The following is a 27,433-nucleotide window of genomic DNA, read 5'->3' on the forward strand; positions in this document are numbered from 1 at the left end:
GAAGCACTAATTTATATGAGTAGAAATAAGAGCCTAGCTTGTGTTTTCTAAAACAAATGGGTCAGAGTCTTGCAGACTGCTTTCTGGATAGATAGTAGAAATAGACTTAGTGTAAGCTTGTTTATAAGACATCCTTAATCTCCAAGAGTTGAAAGAAGAGATCTACAAAGGTAATCTATTACAATACCATTAGCAATAGTACGTTTAAGACACTACTGTTTAAAACAGTCCCAGGTGGTCTAAGCAGGCCAAACAGTCATCTCCAGTGTTGAGATGTATATATTACTAATAATAGTGGCTAATAGGAACAACAAGAGTAGTTATTATTTTTATTTAAACCTTTTTTATGATCTAAGAACTATTTAAGCACTTTATGTATGTTTCATTAAATCTTTAAGGTGACTTTTGAAATAATACTAGTTATAGTAAGGACACTAAGGAAGGCCTCCTAGTATGACATCACTGCAAATGGTCAATTACTATGGATACACATTGTTGGGAAGTTGGCTGTCCTTGTTGTATTGTGAATGTTATTGCTCTGTTGGCCACTATGTTTGGATGAAATGAAAAAATTGGGTGAGGCCCTGATCAGGGGTTTAAGTTAGGGTATTTGACAATGTCCTTTTTCTCTCCCACAACCTTATATTCTACCTTCTCCAAACAAATAGCAGACAAAATACATAAAGAAGTCTCAAGCCAGATCCTCATTAAGTTCAGAATTATCTGATATTTTGGATTAGCTATAGTAGTATCTAGCAAAGAGGGTTCAATATTTGTTGCATGTTGGAGATATATATATATATATATATATATATATATATATATAAAATTTAAATCATGACTTGGAGATATATATATATGTATGTATATATATATACATACATATATATATATATATATATATAATTTAAATCATGACTTTTATTTCTAAATATCAATAATACTTTTGCATTTTCTCATTCTGGCTGGACATGATGTTAAAAGCTTATTAACACTCTTTCTAAAATGAAAATAAATACCGGTTTGTGGTGAGGTTGCTAGCATGAAGGAGATAGCCATACAGTTCATGTTAAGTATCAAATGTCAGAAATGGGCAAAAGGCTTCTTACAGAGGAGGCTTGTAATTTGGATGCTGGATTTTCCAAAATGTAGATAAATTTGAGTTATCTTAGAGCCCTTTTAAGAGAATCTTAGAGCACTAGACTCTAGAAACATCTAGAAAACTTGTTGTTTTCAGAGATCTAAGGCATATGTCATTTGGCAGAGACATTGTCAAAGTGACAGGCATTTGTAAGATACTTTCTTGATTGAAAATATGGGATGGTTTGGTCTCGCTGGTTTCTAAAATGTGTGCATTCTTATAGGAAGTCCATACATTTTCTAATCCATGTGTGTTTCAGCAGGAAGAAATGTATGCTCAGACCCGCTATTTCTAACTTGGGGGTCTCTAAACAGATTATTTTAAGTGATTCTTTTTTAATACCTTGAAACTGTGGGGATTTTGATGGGTAAGTCGCTGCCAAGAGGGTGTTCATATAATACTAACACAAATGATCCTAAGTCTGTAATATATTATAGTAATTTAAAAATAGTTCTCTTCATGGCACCCCATAGGGACCTTGTGTTTTCAATAATGTTCTAGAACCTTCTCACCCATTATGTTGGAAGAGCTTTGTGGTGATTGTGGAGATTCTCAGGCTTCATTAACAGTCAGAGGTAGAAGTCCTGGATTCTTCATATTTCATAAACACTCCTGAGTATTGGGATCCACTAGTCAAGAGGTTGCAAACCACATACTGTGAGATAGAAACTCCTAGGCTGAATCTGTGTGTCCCCACAAAATTCATATGTTGAAATCTAATCCCCAGTGTGATGGTACTTAAATATGGGGCCTTGGGGTTGTAATTAGGCCATAAGAATGGAGCCTTCATAAATGGGATCACTGCCATCATGAAAAGAGTCCAGAAAGCTTGTTTGCTCTCTTTCTGACATGTGAGAATACAATAAGAAGTCGGCCATCTGCAGTCTGAGAGAGGATCCTCAGCAGAACTTGACCATGCTGGCATACTGACCTCAGACTTCCAGCCTCCAGAAATGTATAAAGTAAATTTCTCCTATGTATAAGCTACCAGTCTATGGTTGTTTGTTATAGCAACCTAAACTGACTGAGACAGAAACCTACATAATAAGCTGAAAAATTCTTCCAACTGGATCAACAGCCTCTTATAGCTAAAATAAATGTTTCTTCCATGGCATTAGTAAGCATCTATTCTGGTGTCATTGAGTGGAAAATGGAATGAGGATTGTCATATTAACTGCCTGCTATTTTCAAAGTATGCAGAAGGACTGTTTGACATTCCACATGACTAAGCATAACTCTTATTCTGTCTCACCAAGGATAATTGATGGTATGAAGGTTTAGCAAAAACTGTCAACAGCGATGACTTGAGACCTATTACTAGAAGCAATAGTTTTATAGCAGTTTCTAATTCCTTTTGGCTAAAATTTTGATTTTCAGATTGAATTTTTCATTTAGTTACGATACTACTAATATAGTATATCCATTTGCAGTCTATAATTATTCCAATAGAGTTCTGTATAATCTGTAGGTCCCATCCTAATACAGACTTTGAAGTAGGGCAGAGTCAAAGAAAACTTGACCAACCTCTCACGTATTTCAAGAAACTTCCTACTTGACCAGTAGTTTCCAATTAATTGGGAATGTACTTTAATTTTTACTTTGTTAAAAGTGAAATTGTTAATAATAACTGTTAAATACTTTATAAATTAATAATTAGAAATGAACTTTAATTTTACTTTCTAAAGTGGAGAATAAAAATAAAACTAAAGTGGAGATCTGAGGGCTGAGAATCTCTGTTGGCAGCTCCCCTGGTGACTCTGACATGCAAGAAGGTTCAGACACACTCTCCAGAACCCAGTGCCATACTAGGGATAACATGAAATATATTCTTGTTGCAGAAAACTTTATAATTGGATTTCTAGAACAGGAAAGCATCTCAAGTATCCTACTAGGGTGGGGCCGATTATCCATACCTTGGTTTTTCATCCTTTTGGTGGGCTGCCATAGTGAGACTTTGAAAGTCGGTAAGAACAGAGTCTCCAAACTCAGGAGTATACAGAATCCCCAAATATATTTTAGAAACTTTATAGACTGTTTTTTTGTGTGTGTGTTCATGTGATTTCAAACCCTTTTTGGATCTTTCTGCATTTTCACTATGCACCACTTGTTATTTTACTAAAAAAATAGCCACTACTGTGGAAAATAGAACTTCATTTGTTTGTCCTAAGTTGGTTCCTTTAAAATGATGGTTTCATTTGGGGTTTATGGTTTGTTATTACTATTGTTATTGTTTTTCCCTCTCCTTTGGAGACATTCTACAATATCTGGAGACAGTGTTTGTCACTACTGAGGAGTGGGCACTATTGGCTACTTCTAGTAAGTACTGGCTAGAGATTCTGCTAACTATCCCACAATGCATAAGACTAGACCCAGCCCCCAGGGAGGAATTATCTGATCTCAAAAGTCAGTAGTGCTGATGTTTAGAAACACCTCATTAAATAGCTTTTAAATGAATGACAAAATTAGATGACCTCCTGGCGTGTATCAGAAATTATTGCATGCATTTTCATACGTTATTCTCATAAGAATCCTATGAGATAGGTTTCATTATTATCCTCACATTAAAGAAGATGAAATAAACTTGGAAAGTCAATTTGCTGAAGGTGCCATGGCTACAGATTAGTGGAGGGGTTGGAGGAAAGGGAATAGGTCCCAGTGGGGAATTCCCCACTCTGACTGCATAGTCTAAACTCTTTACCACTTGCTGTTTACCAAGTAGCCTAAGTGTGAAGTCCCCATATTTCTAATATTTTATAATTTGAAAGTATGTCAATATACACTATATACATGTCATATAATTAATGTTTTGAAAGTTACTTTTAAAATTCATAAAGACCTAGATTTGTAGTTGATTAGCCTATTGCAGTACCATTGTTCCCAGTTTCATTTCAGCTCCACTGATTTGAACTATCTCTAGGCCTCTGCACTTGTTTTGATTGTATTATCTGACTTGCAAGAGTTTTCCAGATGGAGTCTATTAGTAGAATTTTATTCATAAATATGGCAGAAGTTATATAGTCTTGCAAAATGTTACCACTGAGGCAAACTAGATGTAGTCTTGCAAAATGTTACCACTGAGGCAAACTGGACAAGGAATCTCTCTGTTATTTCTTATGATAACATGTGGATGTATAGTCATCTCAAATTTAAAAGTTAATATTTTAAAAAATACAGGCCTGGGATGTTTTATAAACCAATTACAAGATGATTAAAACCATAGGAATGTTTTGCAATCACTTCCTAAAGGTGCACACTATTTTCTTGGCTTTTCTGTTCTATCAGAATATTCTATTCAGCTACAAAAATGAGATCCACTCTCGAACTAGTATTTTAGTGCTTATTATTTGTTAAAAGTAGTTTTATCTAGAAAAGAAGAGTTGAAGATTAATTTTCTTTAACTCCATTACCTCCTGACCCACAGTTTAAGTATCTACAACTGTTTGTGAGTTGGCTCTGTGGTTGCTTTGTGTTTTTTACTCATTGGAAGATGTCAACATCATTTGCAAACTTAGACTTCTGTACTTCCTCTTCTGTGTCATTTCTGAAATGTAAAATAAGATTAATCCAGGATCTGTTTGCAAGGATTGGTACTGACTGGTCCATAAAAAAGCTATTTAATTTGACTCTGCCCTTTGGTACATACTTTTAAGTGAATTTTATGTTCATGGCCCAATCATTGGTTTTATTTTACACTTGATTTTAGCCAAAAGATCATGAAGTGATTATTTGGTTTTGTTTTCAATCTAGATATGAAAACTATGCTATAGACTTCTTGAATCCCAAAATATGTTATACTTATTGACTCTGCTTTGTTCTAAAACATTACCCCTTGCAGAACTTTATGTACTAGTTGGGTGATATTGGACAAGTTATTTAATATTTCTATGTCTCAGTCTTATTTTCTTTAAAATGGTAGAAAGCATATTATTTTGATTGTTGTGAGGATTACATTGCATAATACATATGAAATTTCTCATACATTGCCCATGATGAATACTCAATAAATGTTAGCTACCACTATTTAAAAAGCTGGCTGTTCTTGCCCTGTTCAAAATTTATGTTGCCTTTCCTCCAGTTAATATTGTTTACATTTGTCTTTAAATACTACTCTGTAAGAATTTCTGACTGCTCTCAGGGTATATAAATGTCATTTCATACTTCCTAGATTCCCTCTCAAGTCTTGCATATCATTGACATTATACTAGTTCCCTTAAGCCAAAGGTATTTATGATGGCAATAATCTGTAGAGCTGATGGTTAAATAATGACCACCTATTAAAGTTGAAACTACATTTGTTATAATAAAATCTATCCTGTGCTACACCTATAAGTTGACTAGAAAAGTTCTATTAATTTTTTATCTGAGGCTTTTATGACCATTTTCATAGTTCTAAAGGACGGAGTGTTAACTTCTTGTTTTCCAAAGTATTTTTAAGATGATTTCAAAATTTATAGATGACCAAGTAATTCTCTGAGGCCATTTCTGAAACTGACTTATAGGAAGGGAAATAATGAGTTGTACAGTGCAAATTGCCAGGTGATTATTCACAAATGTTTTTAAATTCAGTTTTAAAGTTAGGACAAATACTGTGTTAACATACATTATCCTGATTATCTTTACTACAATCCTACTGAATTTGAAGAGGCTTGCCTAGCCAAACATGTAACAAGTCTCATTCAAGTGGCATCACAGGCCAAGCCCATAACTCTGACTCCGGAGCCCAGGATTTTAGCCAGCAGACTCATATTCATTTAAAAAAATTAAGACTTTTTTAAAAATTTAAATTTTATAGGAAATTAAGTAGATTGTACAGAGAATTCTCATTTATCACTTTTCCTCTGTGAGAGATATCCCACATGTTGTAGTCATTTTAAAAATACCTTTTATTTGGGTTATTTTGGTATTGTTCTTCCACCCTTATAATATTTATAGGTTAGGATTAGCCTGATGGCACATAGAAGCTTGGTGTCTGAAACTGCTCCAGACACCTCCCAAGCCTAGAGCCAGCTGGTCAACCTCTCCCCTGTCTTCTGGTTCTCTGAGAATTATCTTTTCCTGGGGGCTCTGTCGAGCTGCTCATCCAACTTCTTTGATCAAATTGACCAATTCAGCCGAACTAATAGACACTTGAAAGCTATGCTTCCTAAATGACTTTGGATAAGCCCAGAAAATGTACAGCTCACAATGAAGATTGAATTTCCTTCAGCAGTTTTCCCATCTGCTTTGTGTATTTAATTTTCCTTGTGTTTTGCAAAGCATTTCTGCTTATAAATGAAAGCTCCCTTCTGAAAATGGCTTCTGTTATCTTAATAACTGATTTTTATCAACTGTATCACTGAGATGATCTGTTGTGCAGGAATAGACTAGAAGACCTGGGGAGTCAATTAGGCTGAAAACTGAAGAGCATCACAACGCCCAGCTCTCTGCTCTGATAGGGTGCTTCTGGATCATTAGCACTATCATGGCTGATGCTTACTCTTTCCCCAGCTCCACAATTCAGGAAGATTCCTCTACCTAGGCAGGGCAGCCTGATTGTTATGTGAGTAGTTGGCTTCACTTGGGTAACATGGAGAGGGAAAATTATGTTCCCAGAAATCAGATATGGCTCATTAGCCATTTTCCTTAATAATATTTGTCTCTTTCTGAGTTTGAAAGATTGTATCCCAGATCACACAGGTGGCAAACTGGGACTTGATTCTAGATTTTTCTGAGCTTGCAACCCATGCTTTCACCTGTGATGGCAGACTGTCTTTTGGGACCTTCAGGGTCCCTGTCATGAAGCCCAATCCTACTTTCATGGTTGGCAAATTCTTCTGCCTGCTTGGAGTGTATGCCTCTCCCTGCTAGGTCAGCCAGCCCTACCCGCTTCTTCTCTCTCAATGCTCTCTAACAACCAAGTTCATGTTTCTCTAGTGGTGGCTATCCTGCGATGACTACAGGTTCTTTGTCTTCTGGCCCTGTAGCTAACCCTTAATAGGGTATCTTTTTAACCTTAAATTCAGTATACTTAAAACTGAGAGCATCATGTATCCATCAGATAGATGTTTTTTATTGTCTCTTATTTTTGCAGCTCTCTTTGTGTTTGTGACACTATTATCCCCCCTTCTATCTGTCCTTAGACATGCTGGGTAAGAACTCTAATGCTTAAACCTCATTAGAATCATGGACATGCTTTTGGCTCATTTAGCTTTTAAAACCAACACAGGTTGATTATTTGGCATTTTGGGGGATATAGCTGAATGTTACCTATGAGCCCACCACAATAGACAAATCTGAGGGTGCAACTTAACAAATCTACAAGACTGTAGCTGATTTATTACAGTTAAGATTCAATAGTGCCTCTCAAGCTTTTGCAGAGAGAGATTTATTTCAATTTTGAATTGCTTTAAAAACTCACATTAAAAAGATATATTTTAAAATCTGACTGAGTCATTGAACAGCTGTAATATAGCATCTGCTTCTGCCTGGGGTTGCAGCCAGAGAAGAAGTGGTCTCTTGGCCTTCACACACTGATAATTATTTCTCTTCTCTGTGTTCCCTACTGCTCAGTGAGTGGGTTGCCAGAAATACTTCAGCTTCCAGAGTAGAGATGTGGATTCTTCAACCACAGGCAATGGTCAAACCCTCCCTGAATTGAATTAGCATAGTTAAACAACTTTCCCTACTGAATTTAAAGTGGGAATCACATTACTACTAGTCTCATATGGTTGTTATGAAGATTAAATATATGTGAAAACTTTCAGAGCAAGTGTGAGGACATCATGAGTCACTCCATAAATATTAGATATTATTATATTATTATTCTTAGTTATTTATAAATAAGAACTAATAGGAGATAGGGATGAGATACTGAGGATATATTGATTCTCATCTCCCATATTAACCCCATAAGGGCTCAGTAAAATAATATTTAAGTGTCTTATTTTAATAATAATGATTAAAATGATGGTTTGCATGGATATGGTGTTTTTCTATGCCTTATTCTACTTTTTTCCACCAAGTATGCTGTACAAAGGATGCACATTATTAGTTTTAAGAGCAAATTATTTTAATGTGTATGAGTTTGAGAAAATGTGACTAGAACATCAAGTTTATGACTTCTTGATCATCATTGCTCAGTATGAAGCTGAAATATTTCAAAATCTGTAAGCCAAAAGTATGTTTGTGTGCATATATATAAATTATATATATATATGTGTGTGTGTGTGTGTGTGTGTGTGTAAAAATAGTGTAAACATATAGATGTGTATGATATGGCAAAATTTTTATAGGAACACAGTTTTATTTCATTTTATCCTCAATTTTGTGAGGCAGGCATTATTATTATTCTCCCCATTTAATATATTAAGAGATTGGGGTTCAAAAAGGATCATCATTTTCATTCTCTTACCTATTGGTCAGCTAAGTCTTTGCTGCATCTGAGATGTTTCCTCACTTTCCTTCTCAGGAAAGCTTTATTCTTCCCAAAATTTTCATTAACTTATGTTTACCTTCCTAAAAAGTTAAGATATATTTGTTACAAATCTTTTTTTAATGGAAGAAAATTTTACCGGACTAAGAGCCCTCAACATGGTCGATCCTTTTAACAAAAATCTTAAATATACAATAGGTATTTATTTACTAAAGGCACATTTTTGAACAGCAAATCTCCTCTTATTTTTCTTATCACAGCTCTATGAGAAAGATGGGCCAAACAAGGAAACTGAGAGAGGTTACAAAATTGATTGGAGTCCCATAACAAAAGCACAGGCATGGCAGACCCTTGGCTTTCAGACTCCTTCCTCTAAACCATAATGTATCACAGCACAGGCTCTGAAAAGCTGCCCCTGCCTTTGGAAGAAAAAATAATTTGACTCCAGGGGGAATCTTCCAGACCCCTCCCCATTAGGAGCAGGGTCTGGAAGTGGTGGCCTGTGCTGTTTTCCTAGGAGGGTAACAGCGCTGGCTCTGAATTTACATTTGCCTCTTTTAACCAGAGAGCTCAGTGGTTCTGTCTACATAAATGCACACACTGATCCAGATGCCAGCTGATTTAATTAAACCCCTTCTCAACTCAAATAGTGAGTTTGGACAAAAAACTGAAGCTTTACCAAATTACCAGTTTGGGTTTCTGTGGCTTTTCAACTGGTTGCTTCTGGGATCTTTCTGGCTCCCAGATTCCTTCAGTAGTGAATTGAAGGGAAAGGGAGATTAGGATATTAATTAGACAGTACTGGTAAATTATGTAAGTGCCCATCGAAAGCAGTTTCACCTAAATGGAGGTATACAGTCACTATTGCAATACAGTTCAAAAAAAAGCCATTCAAAGTGATCTGTGATTCTGTGAAGTTGTGTCTTAGGACTCTGTGGGTTTTATAAATTGAACTCTTTTCGAAGCTCTACTTCATGGTCTTGTGGCTAGGAACCCAAGGGCTTCCTTTTGGACATTATAAAATGACAACAACAGACTTATGTTAATTTGGGCCCCAGGAACAAAGCTGAGGCGAACAGTTGAAGGTGTCAGAACTTATTCCATTTCAATTAAAAACATGCTGATCCCAGGTGCTTGCTAAAGATTATTTTCTTCTCCATTATTATCAGAACGTAATTCCAAGAAATAGGCAACATGAATAAAATATATTTCTTCCTAGAGCCTGATGGTTTAAGGGAAGGATGTGGTAGGATGTTCTGGAGGATTCTGAAGGTGACTGTATTGTATGTGCCAAGACTTATCGGATAGTAGGTCTTGTTCCTATAATTCATCATGGCTCCTGCCCAGCCTCAGTGCAGGAGCTTTATCACCTGGGTCCACTCTGCCTTCACTATCCTCAGCTGCTGACAAAAGTGCTGTCAGCGAACTTCAGAGGTACAATGGAAAGTATTGTCTACCCTTCCAGTGTACAACCCACCAGGAGGGAAGCTAACCGAAAACACATCAGGACTAATCAGACCTTTGATGTTACACAAAGCAAATTGCATTTCAAGCTCTAGAGAATCAGGAGTCATTCTAAATCTGATTAAGATTCATCCGGTAACAAATTGTGATAAATGTTTGTTTTGGAAAAGTGAATTGTCAGTATTTTCTGATTCTGCTTATTCGCTCAGAAAATCTGTTTTCCACTTTCTTTACAGAAGTAGGCATTACAAAAAAACTTGAGTTGTCCTGACTTGTCTGCTAGGGAAAATCGAGAAGTTCATTTGGGCTGCCTCCAGGGCTCTAGGTGAAGAGTCTTTTATCCAGGTCCTGAGGATCCTTCACTGACACATCTCACTTCCTACCCTCCATAGCACAGGTGTACTCACCTTCAAGACTGACCCTGAGGTGGGGAGCTAATGGGCTAACTTAAAAGAATGGCCATTGCAAGAATTCAGGCACAGGGTTGGCTAGCTGGGGAGAGAACTTTTTTTTTTTTTTTTTTGAGGACTTGTTTCCATTTTATTTTGTCTGAAATAAAATGTTACATATGATTTCAAGAAAGGAAATAGAACCATTCCTAATCCTACCATGTTTTGCAGTTACTTCATAACTGCTTTGATCTTTTGAAACATTTATTTGTACACATATATGTGAAATGAAACCATTACTGCTTAGTTGTGACACCTGTGATTTCCGTTTAGCATATTCTGAACATCATTCCATGTTGATGAGCAAAGATCTTCATAATTTTTGAGGACTGTTGGATAATTTTCACTTTGGGGACTCCCATTCCCTCTCTTCCTTTTTTGTTTTCTTCCTTTCTACTTTCTTTGCTGGCAATTTTATTATCCCTTTTATTCTTCATAATCTATAATCTTTTGCTACAGTTCAATTTCATTCTCTTTTTGTTCACCCTCATACTTTGTCATATATCTTCCAACATATGCAAATACTATGAAATAAATTTTTTTTGTAGTTTTGGGTTATGCTGACTGAATAACTCATATTGAAATGTTTCCTTTTTTATTGTTGTTGGCGGCTTTGTCATATTTTCTCCCCGTGTTCTGTGAGGGGAAAAAAAAAACATGACAGTATTTTGAAAGCTTTTCATATCCCCAGAAGGAAGAAATGACAAAGAGGCAAGCCATTATAATGAATGTTTATGATCTTTATTTAGGAACATGACAGTTTCAAGCCCTCTGTCACTTTTAAGTGTTGATCAATTATCTTGTTTCCCCAGACCCCATGCCAGTCCACAAAGATGGGCAGAATGAAGCCGACAGCACACCAGAAGACCTCCAGTCTGTCGGGACCAGCAGGCTGCTTTATCACATCACTGATGGTGACAATCCACTGCTGTCGCCACGATGCTCCATCTTTAGCCAAAGCCAGAGATTCAATTTAGACCCTGAGTCAGCCCCTTCTCCACCCAGCACTCAGCAGTTCATGATGTAAGAAAATCTTGGTTTATAATAGTCTTCATTTCATACAGTTTTTCAAATACCACATTTACAAATGAACTATTGTGCCTCTGGAATAGTGCAAACAACCTGAAAAAATGCAACTGTGAGATCTGAATGATAAAGCTAAAATTGGCGTACTTTCTAGTTGAGATTCCTGTTTCAGGACTTAATCCCTAAGGAGGAAATGGTTATGAGAGACAAGCTAATCAGGAGCATGCAGGTTTTAAAAGATTTTGGTGAAATTACCAGAATCCTAATCCTATGAGTGTTCTAGTATAAGGAATATCATTCTCAATTAGTGCAATATATTTTCCTTGTCAAACAGTGGTGTAAATGGACGGATTATAGAAACATTACATAATTTGCCACCTCAATTTCTTAGACTCTAGAAAAGTGGTAACTTATAATTGGTGTTCCCCAAAATTAGATGTAGATATCTAAATAGATATATTTCCCTCAATCCACTCCATTTGGAATTTATATTTGGCATTGGAATAAAAGAATAATATATGTTATTTATTTGGGGGTTTCATAAATCCTTTTGATGTATAACTAAAACTGAGAATCCCTTGGCTGAAAATATGCCCAGGAAATCCTAAATTTTTCCCCCATAACTCATTCTTTAATTGATCTAAACTGGGTCCTTTGACTATCTACTTGAATTTGAGGGAGTTAGTGATTATTACTATAGCATGTAAAATATGTGTCATGTGAGGGTGTACACATTTTCTGGGAAGGAGACCCATTTTTTTCATCATATTTGAAAATATTTGTTTTTTTATGTCAACAAAGTTAAACACTAATATAAATCTTTTGAAATTGTTGATAAGAGTGGCTAATGTAACCTATTGAAGATAACACCTCAATATGGGTGTCTCTTCTGAGCCTTAAATTGGCCTCTATCAATTTTAAGAAATGTGTTTCCTGGACTAATATTCTGACATTTTGTCTACTAAAGACCCTGAGGACATTTGCTCATAATGCAGTTCTGTTATCAGGGCTATTAATGAGCAGATGGTTGACTCATCAAATTATGAACTGCACTCTAGACTTCTCTGATAATGTTGGTTTGTAGAACAAGCAGCAGTTTTTACCGGGGTACCATTGTTTCTCATGCTCTTTCCCTCCTTCTAATCATGGCAGGCCCCGAAGTTCTTCTCGGTGTAGCTGTGGTGATGGCAAGGAGCCACAGACCATTACCCAGCTCACCAAGCACATCCAGAGCCTCAAGCGGAAAATTCGGAAATTTGAAGAGAAATTTGAACAAGAAAAGAAATACCGGGTAAGCACCTTAGGATTTAGCATGAGAACAGATTGTGTTATGCTGAGGTATGTGGACCTTCCTGAGTCTCTGTCCTTCCTATTTGGGTACCCCTCTTTGTCAGGGGACAGTTCTGTTCCCACTGGCCAATCTAGGTCTTGTTGATGAGTTCCCATCTTGACTCTGTCTTGTTCTCATATGCTGCCAGTTATCTCCTCTAAGATACTTCCCAGTGATGGATTTTAACTCTCATTTCTGAACTTTAGTATTCATCCCCCTCTCTGCTACTGTTCTCTTTTTTTTTCCCTAAGGAATCTTACTATCACTAGATTATCTAGGACCAAAATTTGGAAAGCTTTTGAAGTATAGTCTTTTTTTTTTCTTTAACCTTTTTCTATTTGCATTGTGATAATAACCTATTATGTACTTGAAGGGCAGACTCTCTAAGGGTGCAGCACAATGAGAGGGAGATGGGTTTAGTATTTCCTGGTTGTCCAGTGGAGACTTCTCAAGTGAGATCTTTTCAGGCCCCTCATAAGAACAAACTTGAACCATCATTTCCAATCAGACACCAGTCTTCATGCTGGTAGTATAGTGCTATAAAAACAAGTCTTGTCTCTTCTCAATAAGAAACAACAAAAGCCATAGGTAAGCATCTTGATGGCCAATGCTGCTTTTGTTTTCTCTCATGGTGACCATGACATAGAGAAAAATCATATTCATGCAGAATTGCATAAAGATATTGGGTCTTTGGAAGAAGGCCCAGAATAGCTTATTATTAAAATAAATTTCTCATACATCTTGAAATATTTAAAGCTCACTAAGCACTTGGTACAGAGGCAAGTGGAACTGTGAGTATAAGTTCTGGGGAGGGAGCTAAGAATAGGTAAGATTCCACTCTTCTGTTCAACTTGTCCTGTGTGGCCTCAAATTCACTAAAAGAGAAGTTTTAAGGAGTGATTTTTAGTTTCGCAAAAATAAAAAAATTTAAAAATTAGAAAAAAGAAAAAAACTGGCTTTCAAGATAACCTCAGTCACTTTGTGGCAAATCCTTCTCTCCTCCAAAGTCAGGCAGTCACAGCTACTTGCTATATTTTTTTAATGGAGCAGGAGGGAACGCTAAACCTTCTCCCCCCCACACACAAAGATAGGGAAATTGAGGCCCAGTGAAGATTTATAAATCGCCTAAAGTATTTGTGTTCTATCAGCTGAGCTTGGAGTAGTGAATTAAAGATGAGTGGGCTTTGTAATTTAGGAGTAGAAGTAAAATTCTCAAGTGTCTATATTTTACTTTTTCTGTTTTGTTTTGTTTTGTTTTGTTTTTGTGGGTCTGATGCATAAACCCAGGGTCAACATGCTAGGCAAGTGTTCTTTTACTGAGTTACATCCACGACCCCTCAAGTATCCATATATGGAAAGGTCCAGATATCCCAAGAGAAGCCGATTTCACCTGTTTGCTGCTGGAGTGTTATTGGATCTTTGATTTCCTCACATCGGACTCTGTAGAGTAACAACTAGGGGGTCCATTCCCGGGCCTGTTGACTCTTCTGGATTTGAATCCAGCCAGACACTAAGAAATTTGCAACTTTGGACTTGTTACTTCACACTTGAGTCTCAGTTTGTCCATCTGTAAAGTTGAGTTATCAATTGTAACTTAAGTTTAAGGGTATTAAAATGAGTCAACACATGTATAATGTTTATTATAGTATTTGCATAAAGGGAGTGGTTCTAGATTTTGTTAACTATTTAATCAGTTTGAGCAGTCTGTGCCTTGTCAGAAAATGAAGGGAAATTGTACACATTAAATCTTCCCTGGATTTTTCTACCTGCAGCCACAGATCCTGAATTATTTCCCTTGACTATAGCAATCATCCACAAGTTGTCTATTTTGGAACAGAAATTCTCTAAGCATCTCCTGCTTTTGTTTAGAGAAAGTTTAAAGAGGATAGACACACCTAAGTACTTATGCACAAGGATGGATGCAGAAGCAGGAGAAGGAGGAAGAGGTTCAAGGTCACCATTCTTATTCTGTCTATAACTCTTTGATGTAATTAGATCCTTAGATGTTCTAGGAAATAGGGCTTTCCCTTGCCCTTTCTGTCAGGATGCCAGGCTATGGTTAGAAGTTTGATATGTTAGTAGGATTTAATTGGTTGCTGTGTATAAGACTTTCCTTCCTGGCATCCTGACTATGGAATTAATAGCACCCACTGTTAATTTTTGAATCCAAGCTCTTGCTGGGCTTTGGTGCTACTCCGATGTCTGGGTATGACATACGTTTTTCCATCTCTATTGAATGTAACTATCTCATATTTCTATTCAAAACTGTACTTATTTTCTACAACTTGACTTTGCATTTGATGATCAGGCTTATGGGTTTAGAAAAGGCTACTGCCACCAGATGTCTGCTTTCAATGGAAACAGAAAATGTTAGAACTGGAAGGATCAGCTCATCAATTTTCTTATCAGAAGATTGAAGAAATTGAGACCCGGGAGGTGAATTTCCAAGAATCACACAGCAAAGAATTGATCTAGTCAAGAAGATATCACAGGTCTTTTCATTATCAATCCATAAGTCCCAAAGATGGTTTATGAACCATCTTTGGCAGACCACAAAACTTCTCCAATGATATCCCCAGTAATGTGGTTTGGGTGTCCCATTTTAATTGTATTGAACGAAGCCAAATCTCTGTAAATTCCAGTATATGATTGTTAGTGTCTATTAAGTCAGATTATTTCAGTTCTAAAGTTAGAAGAATTAAAGATCCACACTAGTATATGAAAACTTTTATGTCACATGAGTGCTGCCATCCATGTGAGCTTAATTTAACATCTTTTAAAAGTTACCCAAAGGGCAAAGGAATAAGAAATTCATTTCTGAACTGATTTCAGGCTTTAAATTACTTTGCTGGAAAATTGAGCCTTAAATTTCTTTTAAGTCTAATGTGCAGTAGTAAAAGCTCATTTTGTTGTTGGTCAATGGCTTAGGATTTTTGTTTTTGTTTTTACTGTATTTCAAAAGATGGAATTAACAGTATGGAGCAGATCCAGTTAAGCACTGTTCAACAAGATAGTTCTTAGACTGAAATGGAGGATTCTCTGAAGATTCTGAGAAAGCAAATGCTTTAAAACATTGACTGACTGTATAACCAGACTGCTACCCAAAGCCAAAATGCTAGACTGTATGCCAGGGAACTAGTACAGAACATCATTCTGCAGACCCTAGGTAGGATTACATTAAGCTGCTTTGGGGGACAGATTAGTGACCCATGTGGCACTGTCCATGATCCTAAATTTAGGGCCCCTTTATGGAAATCAGTCTTCTATTCAAGCTGCCTTAGGAAAGAATCATCCTTCATCAACTTCTTTCCTTTTCTTTCCATCTTGATTTTAAAATGTGAGGCTTTTATCACTTGAATTGACAGAACCATGCCATTTGTGTCACAAGTGAACAAATGTCCCATGTATATTTGATCTTGTCATAAAAGTACTGTTTTGTCCTTTAAACTTAAAAGGAATGTGTTCTCTATCTTCTTATACCTGGATTTGGGGGATCATTAAAGAAACATGACAGCTCTAAATTTATTCACTAACAATACACACATTTCACACAATAATGTTTATTATCATCCTTTTTGAGCATTATTATATAGTTCTTTATATATCCTTAGTTTAGAGTATCCATTTGATCCACCTAAGCCCACAACTAAGTAATTGTGGAGGCCTTGGATTATTTAAGAATGCTCCTTACTAATCTGTGGGGGTAGAGGGTATGTTTGGCTCCTCGTCATTCCTACTTTCTTTTCTGTAGAAAGTCCACTTTTGTGTTCTGAGAAGGAATCCAGAAATCAAGTAAGTGATTTGTATTGACAAAAGATTATTCCTTTTAAAATGTTCTTAATACCACATCTAAGATGTGATTGGCTACTTGTAGGACCTACATACCCCTCCATGTGTATTTGCCAGTGAAAACATTCGGTATTCCTTTGAAGGTTTAGTGGAAATACTACTACTATCACTGCTGCTACTGAAAATAAAACCAGTAATTGCAGCTAACTCTATAGTGTTTGGCGTGCATCTGGAATTGTTTTCTGTGCTTTATCAATATTAACTCCTTGCATCAACCCTACAAGGGAGACACTGTTATAATTCTTATTCAATACATGAGGCCATGAAGAACAGAGAAGCTAAATAATTTGCCCAAGGTCACACATATATGATTTTCACGTTAATGTTAGCCTCATTAGGATATTAAGGTTAGAAATATAGCTACCCTCCCTGACAGTTGGACTTCTCCTGACTATTGTCAAGTTTTAGACCCTGGGATCTTCTTTCTTCAGCTTGGAGGATATGGCAGATAAGAGCCAAACTCCCAGTTTGTCAGTATCTTCCATCGGGTTAGGGTCACAAGCCATGTATGTGAGCCATAGGCAAGATAATAAGAAATGGTCTGTATTATCATCTGCACTGATACAGAGAATGACCAGGCAACATTGTATGTGGTACAGGAGGCCTCACAGGTGATATGTGGGTTAGAAAGAAGGGGGGCAATGGCATGGTTAGAACTATGAACATGCTGGGTGGCCAGGCATGTTTAGAAATGTGTCCATGTCAAGGGTGAGTGAATGGAAGAGGTCGAGAACATGTGCTGTTTTCCAGAAGCACCTCCATCAGCTGGAATTTTCATGCCTGGATGTCTCTCCCAGGTTTTTATGTTCTTGAACTATCTTCATGTAGCTCAGCTGTCTAAAATTTTTGTTCTACTTTTCTCTCTCCCTCCCTCCCTTCTTAATTCCCTTCCACCTTCCCTTTTCTCCCCTTCGGTAGCCTTCACACGGAGACAAGACTTCTAATCCTGAAGTCCTGAAATGGATGAATGATTTGGCTAAAGGTCGTAAACAGCTCAAAGGTAAATGCCATCCAAAGGTCTCTTTTCTCAGAAGCAGATAAAATAGTATAAAGTGCTGCAGGATATTTTTTATTCATTTCCACCTGTGCCTTGAACTTAGTTTACCACTTAGATAGGAGGCCCTATTTGAAATAAAGAGTCCTCAATCTCCTTTGCTGTTCAGCCCTACTTGGTAAACCTCCTTACAGAGACTGGGGACCTCCAGCCTCCTAGTGGAATGATTCATTTTAATGCTAGGAACATTTCAACCTGTGAAGCTATAACCTCCCTGGTTATTGGATTCTTAGATGATAGAAACAGCATCTAATACATAATAATGAGAATTTATTCTATATGCCCAGTTGCATAGATGAGCATGTTTATCCCCAGAAAGGTCACACAGCTTGGAGATGGTAAAACAGAGCTAAGACTTGGTTCTCCTGTGTCCTAGTTCAGTGCTTGTCTTTATTTATCCCTCTCTGGAGATGATGGTGTATTAATTAGCTCTAAAATACATTGAAGCAGGACTATCATTATTTACCAATAATTTTTTCTTCTTACCTCCGCATCCCAATTTCATTTCTTAGACATGGGAGTGTTTCCAAATTTCTGGAAGGATAGTGATTAAGAAGTAGAAGGGAATTCATTGGTATTAAACTATAATGATGTAGCATATTTAGAAGATGTGCAGATTTTAAACACAAAACTAGTATCACTAAAATTTTATTCACTAACAATACACACATTCCAAAAAATAAACATCAAAGAAAACAAGCTATATAATTGAGAAATCAATATAAATGGCCTCATTAAAACCACCAGTTCCCTAACATATTCTGAAATGCGATTCCCTAAAAAGTCCCTGGTGGCTTTTTAATTTTTAATTATATAAGTTTATAAAAAGCCACATTGCAATAACAGTGGTTCCTGGATTTTGAAACATGGACTTCAACAAATTTGTAAAATATGTCAATCTGGGGCTGGCATTCCCATTTTCCCCTTTCCTATACTTGCCTGCATTTCCTTGGGTATCTACAAATGTAATGCCCTCTAAATGAACTAATATTCCCACAGAAGCTACCCTGATGAACACACGACTTTCAAAATTTACATCAGCAAATCTTTGGGTATAGAATTCAGGTGCTATAAGTAGGTAACAGGTGGGAACTCTGGGATCAGGTACCAATGATCTTCCTCCAGAATTCTGCTGAAGTCTACACCAGAGTTACTACTACATATTATCCTCCGCTTCATGAGGACCCAGCTGTTGGGGCTCACTGTTTTTACATTTGTTTGGGTGCTTGTGAAATTAATCATGGTTATTAGGGCTGCCCTTACCACATGGAAAGCTATCATTAGCATTGTTCATTTCTACCAATATGGCATCCAGTAAGGGAATTCCTGAAGGGTTCTACATTCTGATTAGGGATAGTGAGTCCTCTTCCTCATGGTAACTCATGATCTTTCTCTTAGAATTAAAGCTGAAGCTGTCTGAAGAACAGAGGAGTGCTCCCAAAGGTCCACCTAGAAATCTGTCCTGTGAGCAACCCACGGTCCCCAGAGAAAATGGGAAGCCAGAAGCTGCAGGCCCTGAGCCAAGCTCCTCTGGAGAGGAAACTTTAGATGCTGTGTTGACATGCCTGAAGGAGAAGAGAGAGCACCTTCCTCCACAGGAGGATTTTAAGGTACCTGACCATATCATCATGGGGCCCCAACATTCCACATAGTGCCAGTAAGATCATCCTGTTTACCAATTTATCAGAGCACTTTGCCACCATAGACATCTTTAGGCGACTGGCTCCAAACTTTCAGTCAGATGATTTCTGGTGGGTTACTGGCTGTGACCTCTGGGCATTGCCCAGTGATTGAAAGATATACTGCTGTTTGTGAGGTTATAGTTTTGTATGGAGGGTAGAAATTGGCAAAGACATGGGATATATCATCCCTTTCTCAACTAATTTCCTTCCCTTACAAATTGGCAAATGAACTCAAGACTGGGGAATTAGTATATTGTCTGAAAGGACAGAGATCCAGTTATAGTCCCTTCCCCATATGTTAAAATATAATAAAGCAGGGATGAGGCATAAATAGCAATGAAAGTGTTTTGGTATTTTATGTAATAAGGACAGAGAGATAGGGTTTCTTTGGAAGTGTTAAGTTAGAACTAAAGACTTCAGATAAATTGGTCTAATTTTATCTGAAGTCTTTAGTCGAATTCTTTAGACAAATTAATTTTGAAATCTCAAGACAACTGGACGGAGTTACTGCTAGACATTAGGCTATATGATCCTGGAGCTTAAGGAAAAGTCTTATTGTAATTAACAAAGAAGAAAATGATTAGCATTTACCTGGTTAATCCCTCATCATCCTTCTTATCATTGTTTCCATTTCAGTTGTGACAGGGAAGCTTTCCTGTGGTTCTTCTGTATCAACTGGCATGGTTGCGTTTTAGCTCCTGACTAAGAGTTGAAGCTATCCTGTCATAGCTTCATGTCTTTTGCTATACCTACACTTTAAACTTCTTACATTCTTCATGATCCCTTAGTGTCTATACATAGTAGGTATCAAATACATGTTTGTTGAATAAACGGACAAATGGACAGGAACAAACTAGCACATTTATCTTCAGTATGAAGTCTTCTTGAGGAGAATGATGCTTTTATCTATTGTATTGTACTTAATCTGGTATTCATAAGGTGGTAACATATATCAAATCCCAGGAGGCTCACAGTTAGCCCCTGGGTTAGTCCTTTACATTGGAACTTTGTGATCTACAAATAGAAATTGAGCTGTGGTCACTTCCATCTTCATGAAATACACTGTTGTTGTTTTAAGTCTAAAGATATGTTGTGAGTAGTGAATAGTTTTTCATTTGTGTAGCCAATCTATTCCATCTCCCATCAATGATGCCAGACTTTTGTAATAATATCTATGGATAATATCTGTGTATACAAACACACCCACCCAGATAAATCTATGATTTTCTAGGGATCTCTCCTATATTTCATAGTTACCTTGACCATATTTACAACAGCATTTTGGTCAATACCTAAATCCTAATTCTAAATTCTACTCAATTAGGGCAGTGAGGGTAGTGTTGGGTTGGTATAGAATACTAGACTAGGTTTTAGTGCTTAACTAACCACTTGCTAATCATGTTCACTTAGCAAGTGAACTAATTCTGAGATTTAACTTCCTCATATGCAAAATACAGATAACACTGATATAATTATTGTGACAATAAAAGAAATGCCTTGTGACTGGTACACAACCATTCATTTGCAAAAAGATGCTAGGTATAAAAAATAAGGGAAGTCATAGTGGGGTTTGCTGCCCTCTTGGAGTTCAAGTTTAAGAATTATATATAAGTGGTATACAAGATATGAACAAAATCAATAAGGAGTTTGGTAAGTACTGTGCATGAAATTAAACAAGTGAAATGATAGAAAATAATGGGTATGGTTTCTTCTTCTGCTAGGGTGATTAGGAAGGCTAAGAACATGACATTTTTAGGCCAAGAGGGGATGAATAATATTCTTGAAAAAATTGGAAGTATAAAGTTCTTAAGGAAGGAAGAGCTTCTTGTATTCTTGGAATTCACAGGTCTGAGGGCTAGAACACAGGATGGAGTGAGATGAGAGGCATGAGATGAGATCAAAAAGGTAGATGGGAACCCATCAAACAGAATCTTTTAGGCTATGAAAAGAATTAATTTGCCAAATGATCATAAGCAGAAAAGTGATGTGAGATGAATCATATTTAAGAGATCTTTCTGATTGCTGGCTGAATCATGGGGGAAAAGTGAAAATGGGAAGATGGAATTAATGGCTTCATTAGCATAGTGGCACTGGAGATGGACAGAAGTGAACATATTCAAAGTATATTTTGGTTGGAAACAAAAAGAACTTGATAAAGCATTGGATAAGAGAAAGAGGAGGAAAGGATGGATCCTGAATGGTGATGAGTCCATTTACTGGCATGAGAAAACTAAGGAACAGGGCTGGAGTCAGTGGAGTGCTTCCCATGCGTGAAATCCTGGGTTCAATCCTCAGTGACACATGAAAATAAATAAATAAAAATAAAGGTATAAAAAAGAAAACTATGGAACAGATTTTGGATTGGGGATGAAAACTTAAAGGATTCTGTATAGGACACATTAAACTTAAGATCATTCAAGAATAGAATAACCAACCATCCTGGGAAATGTCTCAGTACTAAGCAAAATGAGATGGTGATTCATCCTTCTGAGGCATCTAAGTCAAATAGGCACATGCAAATGAATTCTGAAGATTAAACAAAAATCTCTGAGTGCTTCAGGAGTTATCCTTATATAAATGGCAGTTATTTCTATTACTCTAAATAAATATATTGTTAGAAGCCCCTTCAAATAAATATAGTAGCCCTATAGTAAGTGAAAGTTTGAGGCCTCTAGCTAGAGAATCTAAAGTTAACTATGTAAACTTACATACTCAGTATTATTCCTGAGAGAGCAAGACACAGTATACCATGTTGTGGCTAGTCAGCTGTAAGATGAGTCCTCAGGGTGAGTCCAGAGGCTACAAGCATGTCTCTAAGGCAATATTATATATTTCCAAAGCAGCCATTCTTATTTCTGTTTCCTCAATAAACTCAGCAACATTTCACATCATCTCATTAGGTTCCATTTCTTCAAACTCAAAATGCCAGATGTCTTTCATCTGGGATCCTTCCTTGCCTGATTGCTAAAATTACATTAAATATTAAAAATTTTAAAATGAAGAATGATTTCTTTTCTGGAAACACTTTAATTCTTTTTCTCAATTTTTTGTATTATTTTATATGACTAGAGTCAGAGCACCCGCTGATGCTGATAATTCCTACAGTATTGCCGTCTTGATTCAGATATCAGCTAATGAGTAATTTCCTTCTTTTTTTTTAGCTATGGATATTTTTTAAAAATTTCACTTCTGCACACAGGGCATTGTAGTACACCAGAAATTAATAATTCTACTTCCTTCCTAATTCTATACATTGCTAGCTCCCTATAGTATGTAAGATGTATCTAACTTTTAATTTTTGTTATGTGAATGGAGGAAACCATGTTGAGTAATCTAAAACGGCCAAATAGAGTTATCCAGAGTACAAATGGATGTGTTATTTTCAAGGTAAGTATAAGCAGATAAACCACAAAGGATAATTATACTTACTTCCTACATTTTTATAGTAGAAGGGTTAAAATTAAGAGGAGACTGAAGAAAGAACTTGTATAAACTTAATATGATCTATTTTGTTGATAGCTCAACAACTTTGCCTTACAAAAGCTCCTAGCCTCCTATTGCAGTAGATAATTCAGTTATCAAAGACTGGTAGAATAGCCTAAAATCGAGATGGCTTTCCTAGAGGGAAACACTATTTAGTGGTCAGCCCAGATATTTCTTGCTGGGTCCTGATCAGAAAGTTGGAAACATATCTGCCATAATTCTAGTACATTTACTAGTGTACTTATTTTCCTTCCTTCCCATGGAACTGATGCCAGGTATTCTTATTCAGAAAACCATAGGAATTTATAAACAAAATAATTCCTAATAATCCTCATAAAGGAGCTTTATCTTAAAAGTCAGAAGGAAAACTGACATTCTCCTCTCTGAACAGTGAATGATAGAAAATTTACTCTTTAGCTTTATGAATCAAGTCCTGCCAAGATTTCTCTTTGTCTAAGAAAGACATCTGAGCTGGTCACTGAACCCTCATGTTTCTCTTTGGGGATTATTTCAGTAATGATCCTAAAAGTAAACTTATGGAGTTATTAGAGTAAAAGGTGAGTACATACATTGTATGTGTTACTCTAGTTTTAACCTTTAATTTTTTTCAAATGGCATTTATCATTCTAACTTTTTGGTGACTCTTGTTGCATTTAGGATCAATTTTAGCTTTTTTAGAATGGGTAATATACTAAGCCTAAAATCACAAAAATCAAATTTCAAAAGAGAAGCCAATAATAGATACATAATTTTCTTAAGTGTTTTCTATAGAAAATATATATATATATATATAAAATCCCAAATGAGATAGCTAAAAGCATTATTTCAATATTTTTTGAACTTAAAGATTGAGATTTTTTTCCTCCTCTGTCACCTCTTAAAATACCATGGAGTGCAGTTTGGTAGACTTTCTTTTTTTCATGGAAAGGTGTGTTATCACTAAGAAAATGTTTATGGAGGGACTGGGCTAGAAAATTAAAGCCTTTAGGAGTTATTTAACCCATGCTTAAGAGGCTTATACAGAGAGGTGATCTCTCTTTCTACTGAAAAATAAAGAAAAATGCAAGAAGTTAGGTTATAACTTGTGAAATATATATGAAAAAGAACTCTATATACAAAAAGGAATCTAATTTTAAACTTATGTTGACAGTATGGTAGTAGGGGCTGTGTTGTTTCAGGTACTGAGAGAACTTAAAAGAATTATGTGATGTGATCTAGGCCCCCCGAGAAACTTTGATTTGGGGAGATAAGCCTGAAACAGAAAACAGTTAAGGAAACAGTTAAGATAGAGAAGTTCAAAGAAAAGAAGATTAATATGGGCTAGAATGGTTTGTAATTTGAATGGGCAGACAGTATTCTAACTGGGAAGCTTAACTCATGGTTAAGCCATTTTCTTTTCCCTCAAGAGTCTCTTTCAAAGCTCTACAAGACTGCTGTTTGGCAGTCTGTCATGTGTACTTTGATTAAAAGATATCTGAATGCTTATACTTTGAGCTATTTCTATCACTCCCTTTTCACTACCTGCTGGTGCAAACCAATGGCATAGAATGAAAAGGAGGCTGTGTATAGTGGACATGTAGTAAGTAAATGAGGATACAAAGGAGAAAAATCAAGGCAAATAAAGGAGTGAAGTAGACAGAAAAAAATGATACCTATTTAAAATTTTATATACAATGTGACTTGTGGACAGTAGTGCCTAGGGATGAGTCAGATGTAGATGGGTACAAGAATCCATTAGAATACCAAGAAACTATGGAATTTCTTAGTTGAAAGTAACTTTGGATAATCAATTGAGAATACTTCACTATTTTCAGACTGGTCTAGAAGAGACTTTGTATCTGTAACCTCTTTGTTGTGTAGGTAGGAAACAGAGTTCAAGGAAGTAAATTGTTTTGTTCAAAATAACTTAGTTTAGTATCAGAGCTAACCAGTAAGCTAGTATATAATCATGAGGAAGACCTTCATACAGTTCATGTTTGTGATATAATCATTAAAGTCCAGATTAAATAGATATTTCAGAAGAAAAAAATTAATGTATTATTTATTCTTTAAAAAAGTGATTAAGTTCTTAAAGAAGTTTCATACTATTTATGCTTTGCAGACACTTTCAGAAAGCTTTTAAAAACCATCTTTCTAGACTTAGACCTATTCTTTAAGAGACCTTTCCTAGAAAAAATTGACCTCTTACTACATACAGTATTTTATAACTTCCCCTTTTCTAATTAGTATTGTATTTCAGAAATAAAATCTTTTACTTTGAGGCTTCGAGACTTTTATTTTTGGTCAAGAAAATTGACATGTTTTTAATCTTGCATGAAAAAGGAAAAATAATTTTGTTTTTCAGGTAACTAAGCAAGACAAGAACCTCATAAAGCCTCTTTATGATCGATACAGAATTATCAAGCAAATCTTGTCAACGCCTTCCCTTATTCCAACAATTGTAAGTCAGGATAACTATATTAACTGAAAACTTGTACTGGTGCTCTACTGTATTGATGTTTAGTTGGCACTGTCATAGCTAGCACTATTAGAATTGTGAAGCAGTCCTCTTGACCATATACACCACTGACACCATTGCTGTTACTTCAAAAACAGGAATGTCATCTTCTCTAGACTCAATATTATGACTAATAGAGATATTATGCAGCAGGAATATATAACACTTATATATTTGAATCCAGTTCTAATGTCTGCTTTCATTACTTTGGATGAAGAGAAAAAAATGATAAATTTCAGTTTGGCATAATCTCATTTATAATACAGCTAGACAAACCAGAGCCTCTCTATTTTGCATGTATTGGTTAATTTTTCTCCTTTAATAAGAAAATTGACAGTATATTCCTTCATACAGTGCAACATTTGTTATTGTACAATTTGACTACACTATCTGAGTATATTTACTTTAATAGAAAATAGGAGTACTGACAATTGACTAGGTTTAATAAAGAATGATATACGGGAATACAAAACTAGAAAAGCACTACAAATCCTACTTCATTAATATCAAAATAGCCACTTGGTCAAGATGTCAGTATAAAAAAGATTAAGTGTTTACAAATATAAATTTTAGTATACTTGAGTACATTTACAAAGAAAATAAGAAAATAATAATTTATAGTCTTTAAGTTATGTTTCCTCAATGGGAAAACTTTAAAGTGGAATTTTCAGATTTCTCTACAAGAAAATCATTTGGTTGTGATAGTTATCAGAATATGTTAAGGAGGAAACCCACTTTACTTTGGTCTTCAAAGGGCTCTTCTTTGAATTCATCAATTTTTTAAGTGTCCTTTGTATCTGACCCACACTGGGCCCTGACTTGGAATATTTCTGAATGGCAAAGTGTCTGTAGACCATTTCATCCTAACTCCTCTCACTGGTGTGAAGCTGGAGCCCAGGTATAGGTAAAAGGGAGGAACTATTTGGCAGTACAGTACAGTCCAGACTGGGTCACATCCTATCTGTGACTTCTCTGGCCAAGGAAATACGAATGAACTTGGTAAGTGTTTTAGCTTAGCATGCATGCCTTTTTGCTCTTTAACTTTTCCAGGTTTCTAATGCAAATGAGAAAGTTCTTGTTTGCTTCCAATTCCAGTTCTCAGTGAGCACATGGGTCACCTATGGGTTTTCATGGTGTCTATTTGTGGTTCCCCTTCCCATTTTTGCATTCTCAAGAGGCAGCATTTTGTGACTTTCTTCATTTAACTTTGCCTATGACAAGCAGGAAGAAGAAGACTCTGATGAAGATTGTCCACAGGGAAGCCAACAACATTCTTTACCAGATCCAGCATCTTGCCTTCCTGTCAGTGACCCCCTCACCTATTCTAATGAAACTGAGCCTATTAGGGCCCTGCCACCTGATGAAAAGAAGGAAGTAAAACAACCAGCCCTCTCCATGTCCAATTTACATGAAGCAACCATGTGAGTATGAATCCTAAGTACAGAGTCTTTAAACTTCTGGTTTGAGGTACCTTATTCATGCTTAGAAAGTTTATAATGACTATTAGGTCTCTCTAAAAGGAACTGTCCTGCAGAGAGTAGCCCTAAAAGCCTAATCTGATTGTCCTCTTAATTGGAAAATCTAGAAGACCAAAGTTATGAGGAACCACAGCTCTCAGTAAAGTTCTGAAGATGCCATAAATGTTAATATTCAATTTGCTTTAATCAGGCCTCTATTTAGCAGGCTTCTGGCAACAGTGTAACCCTTGGCTGTGTGTGAATCAGAGCTGGCCTTTGAAGATGCTGGACCCAAAGGAGTTAAGATCCTGTTTGGGGCAACAAATATCAAAGTCTATATTCTAGCTTATTACTGGAAAATCCATCTCATCTAAATGTAGGAATCCCCTAGCTTTAAGTAAATAAGTTGTTCTTTGTCTCCTAATGGATCTTCAGTCAGGAGCTATTTGTATTTTCATTAATATTATCATTACTTTTAGTAGCTGGCATTTTCTTGATCATTTGTCCTTCTTTCATTTATACATTACAGTCCAGATTATGAGATTTTCTTAAACACATTATATAGCTTGGTGAGTTTCTATATGCAAATT

At 36.2% G+C, this 27,433-nt stretch overlaps 1 protein-coding gene across 7 annotated transcripts in view; it reads left to right on the plus strand.

The window, feature by feature from the left end:
- The window catches only part of Fam13c (family with sequence similarity 13 member C), a 116,637-nt gene that overhangs the window by 84,084 nt on the left and 5,120 nt on the right, over positions 1-27,433 (plus strand). For 6 of the 7 annotated variants that reach the window (XM_021732477.3, XM_005334325.4, XM_040273627.2 and 3 more), the window contains 6 exons: positions 11,278-11,488; positions 12,644-12,782; positions 17,589-17,670; positions 19,123-19,334; positions 25,234-25,329; positions 26,608-26,807. In XM_021732477.3, coding sequence (XP_021588152.1) covers positions 11,278-11,488; positions 12,644-12,782; positions 17,589-17,670; positions 19,123-19,334; positions 25,234-25,329; positions 26,608-26,807 — 940 coding nt within the window. The remainder of the gene's footprint in view (positions 1-11,277; positions 11,489-12,643; positions 12,783-17,588; positions 17,671-19,122; positions 19,335-25,233; positions 25,330-26,607; positions 26,808-27,433) is intronic. The other variant, XM_013362417.4, reaches the window with a different exon arrangement.

This window comes from Ictidomys tridecemlineatus, chromosome 1 (assembly GCF_052094955.1).
Source record: "Ictidomys tridecemlineatus isolate mIctTri1 chromosome 1, mIctTri1.hap1, whole genome shotgun sequence".
Classification (NCBI taxonomy): Eukaryota; Metazoa; Chordata; class Mammalia; order Rodentia; family Sciuridae; genus Ictidomys; species Ictidomys tridecemlineatus.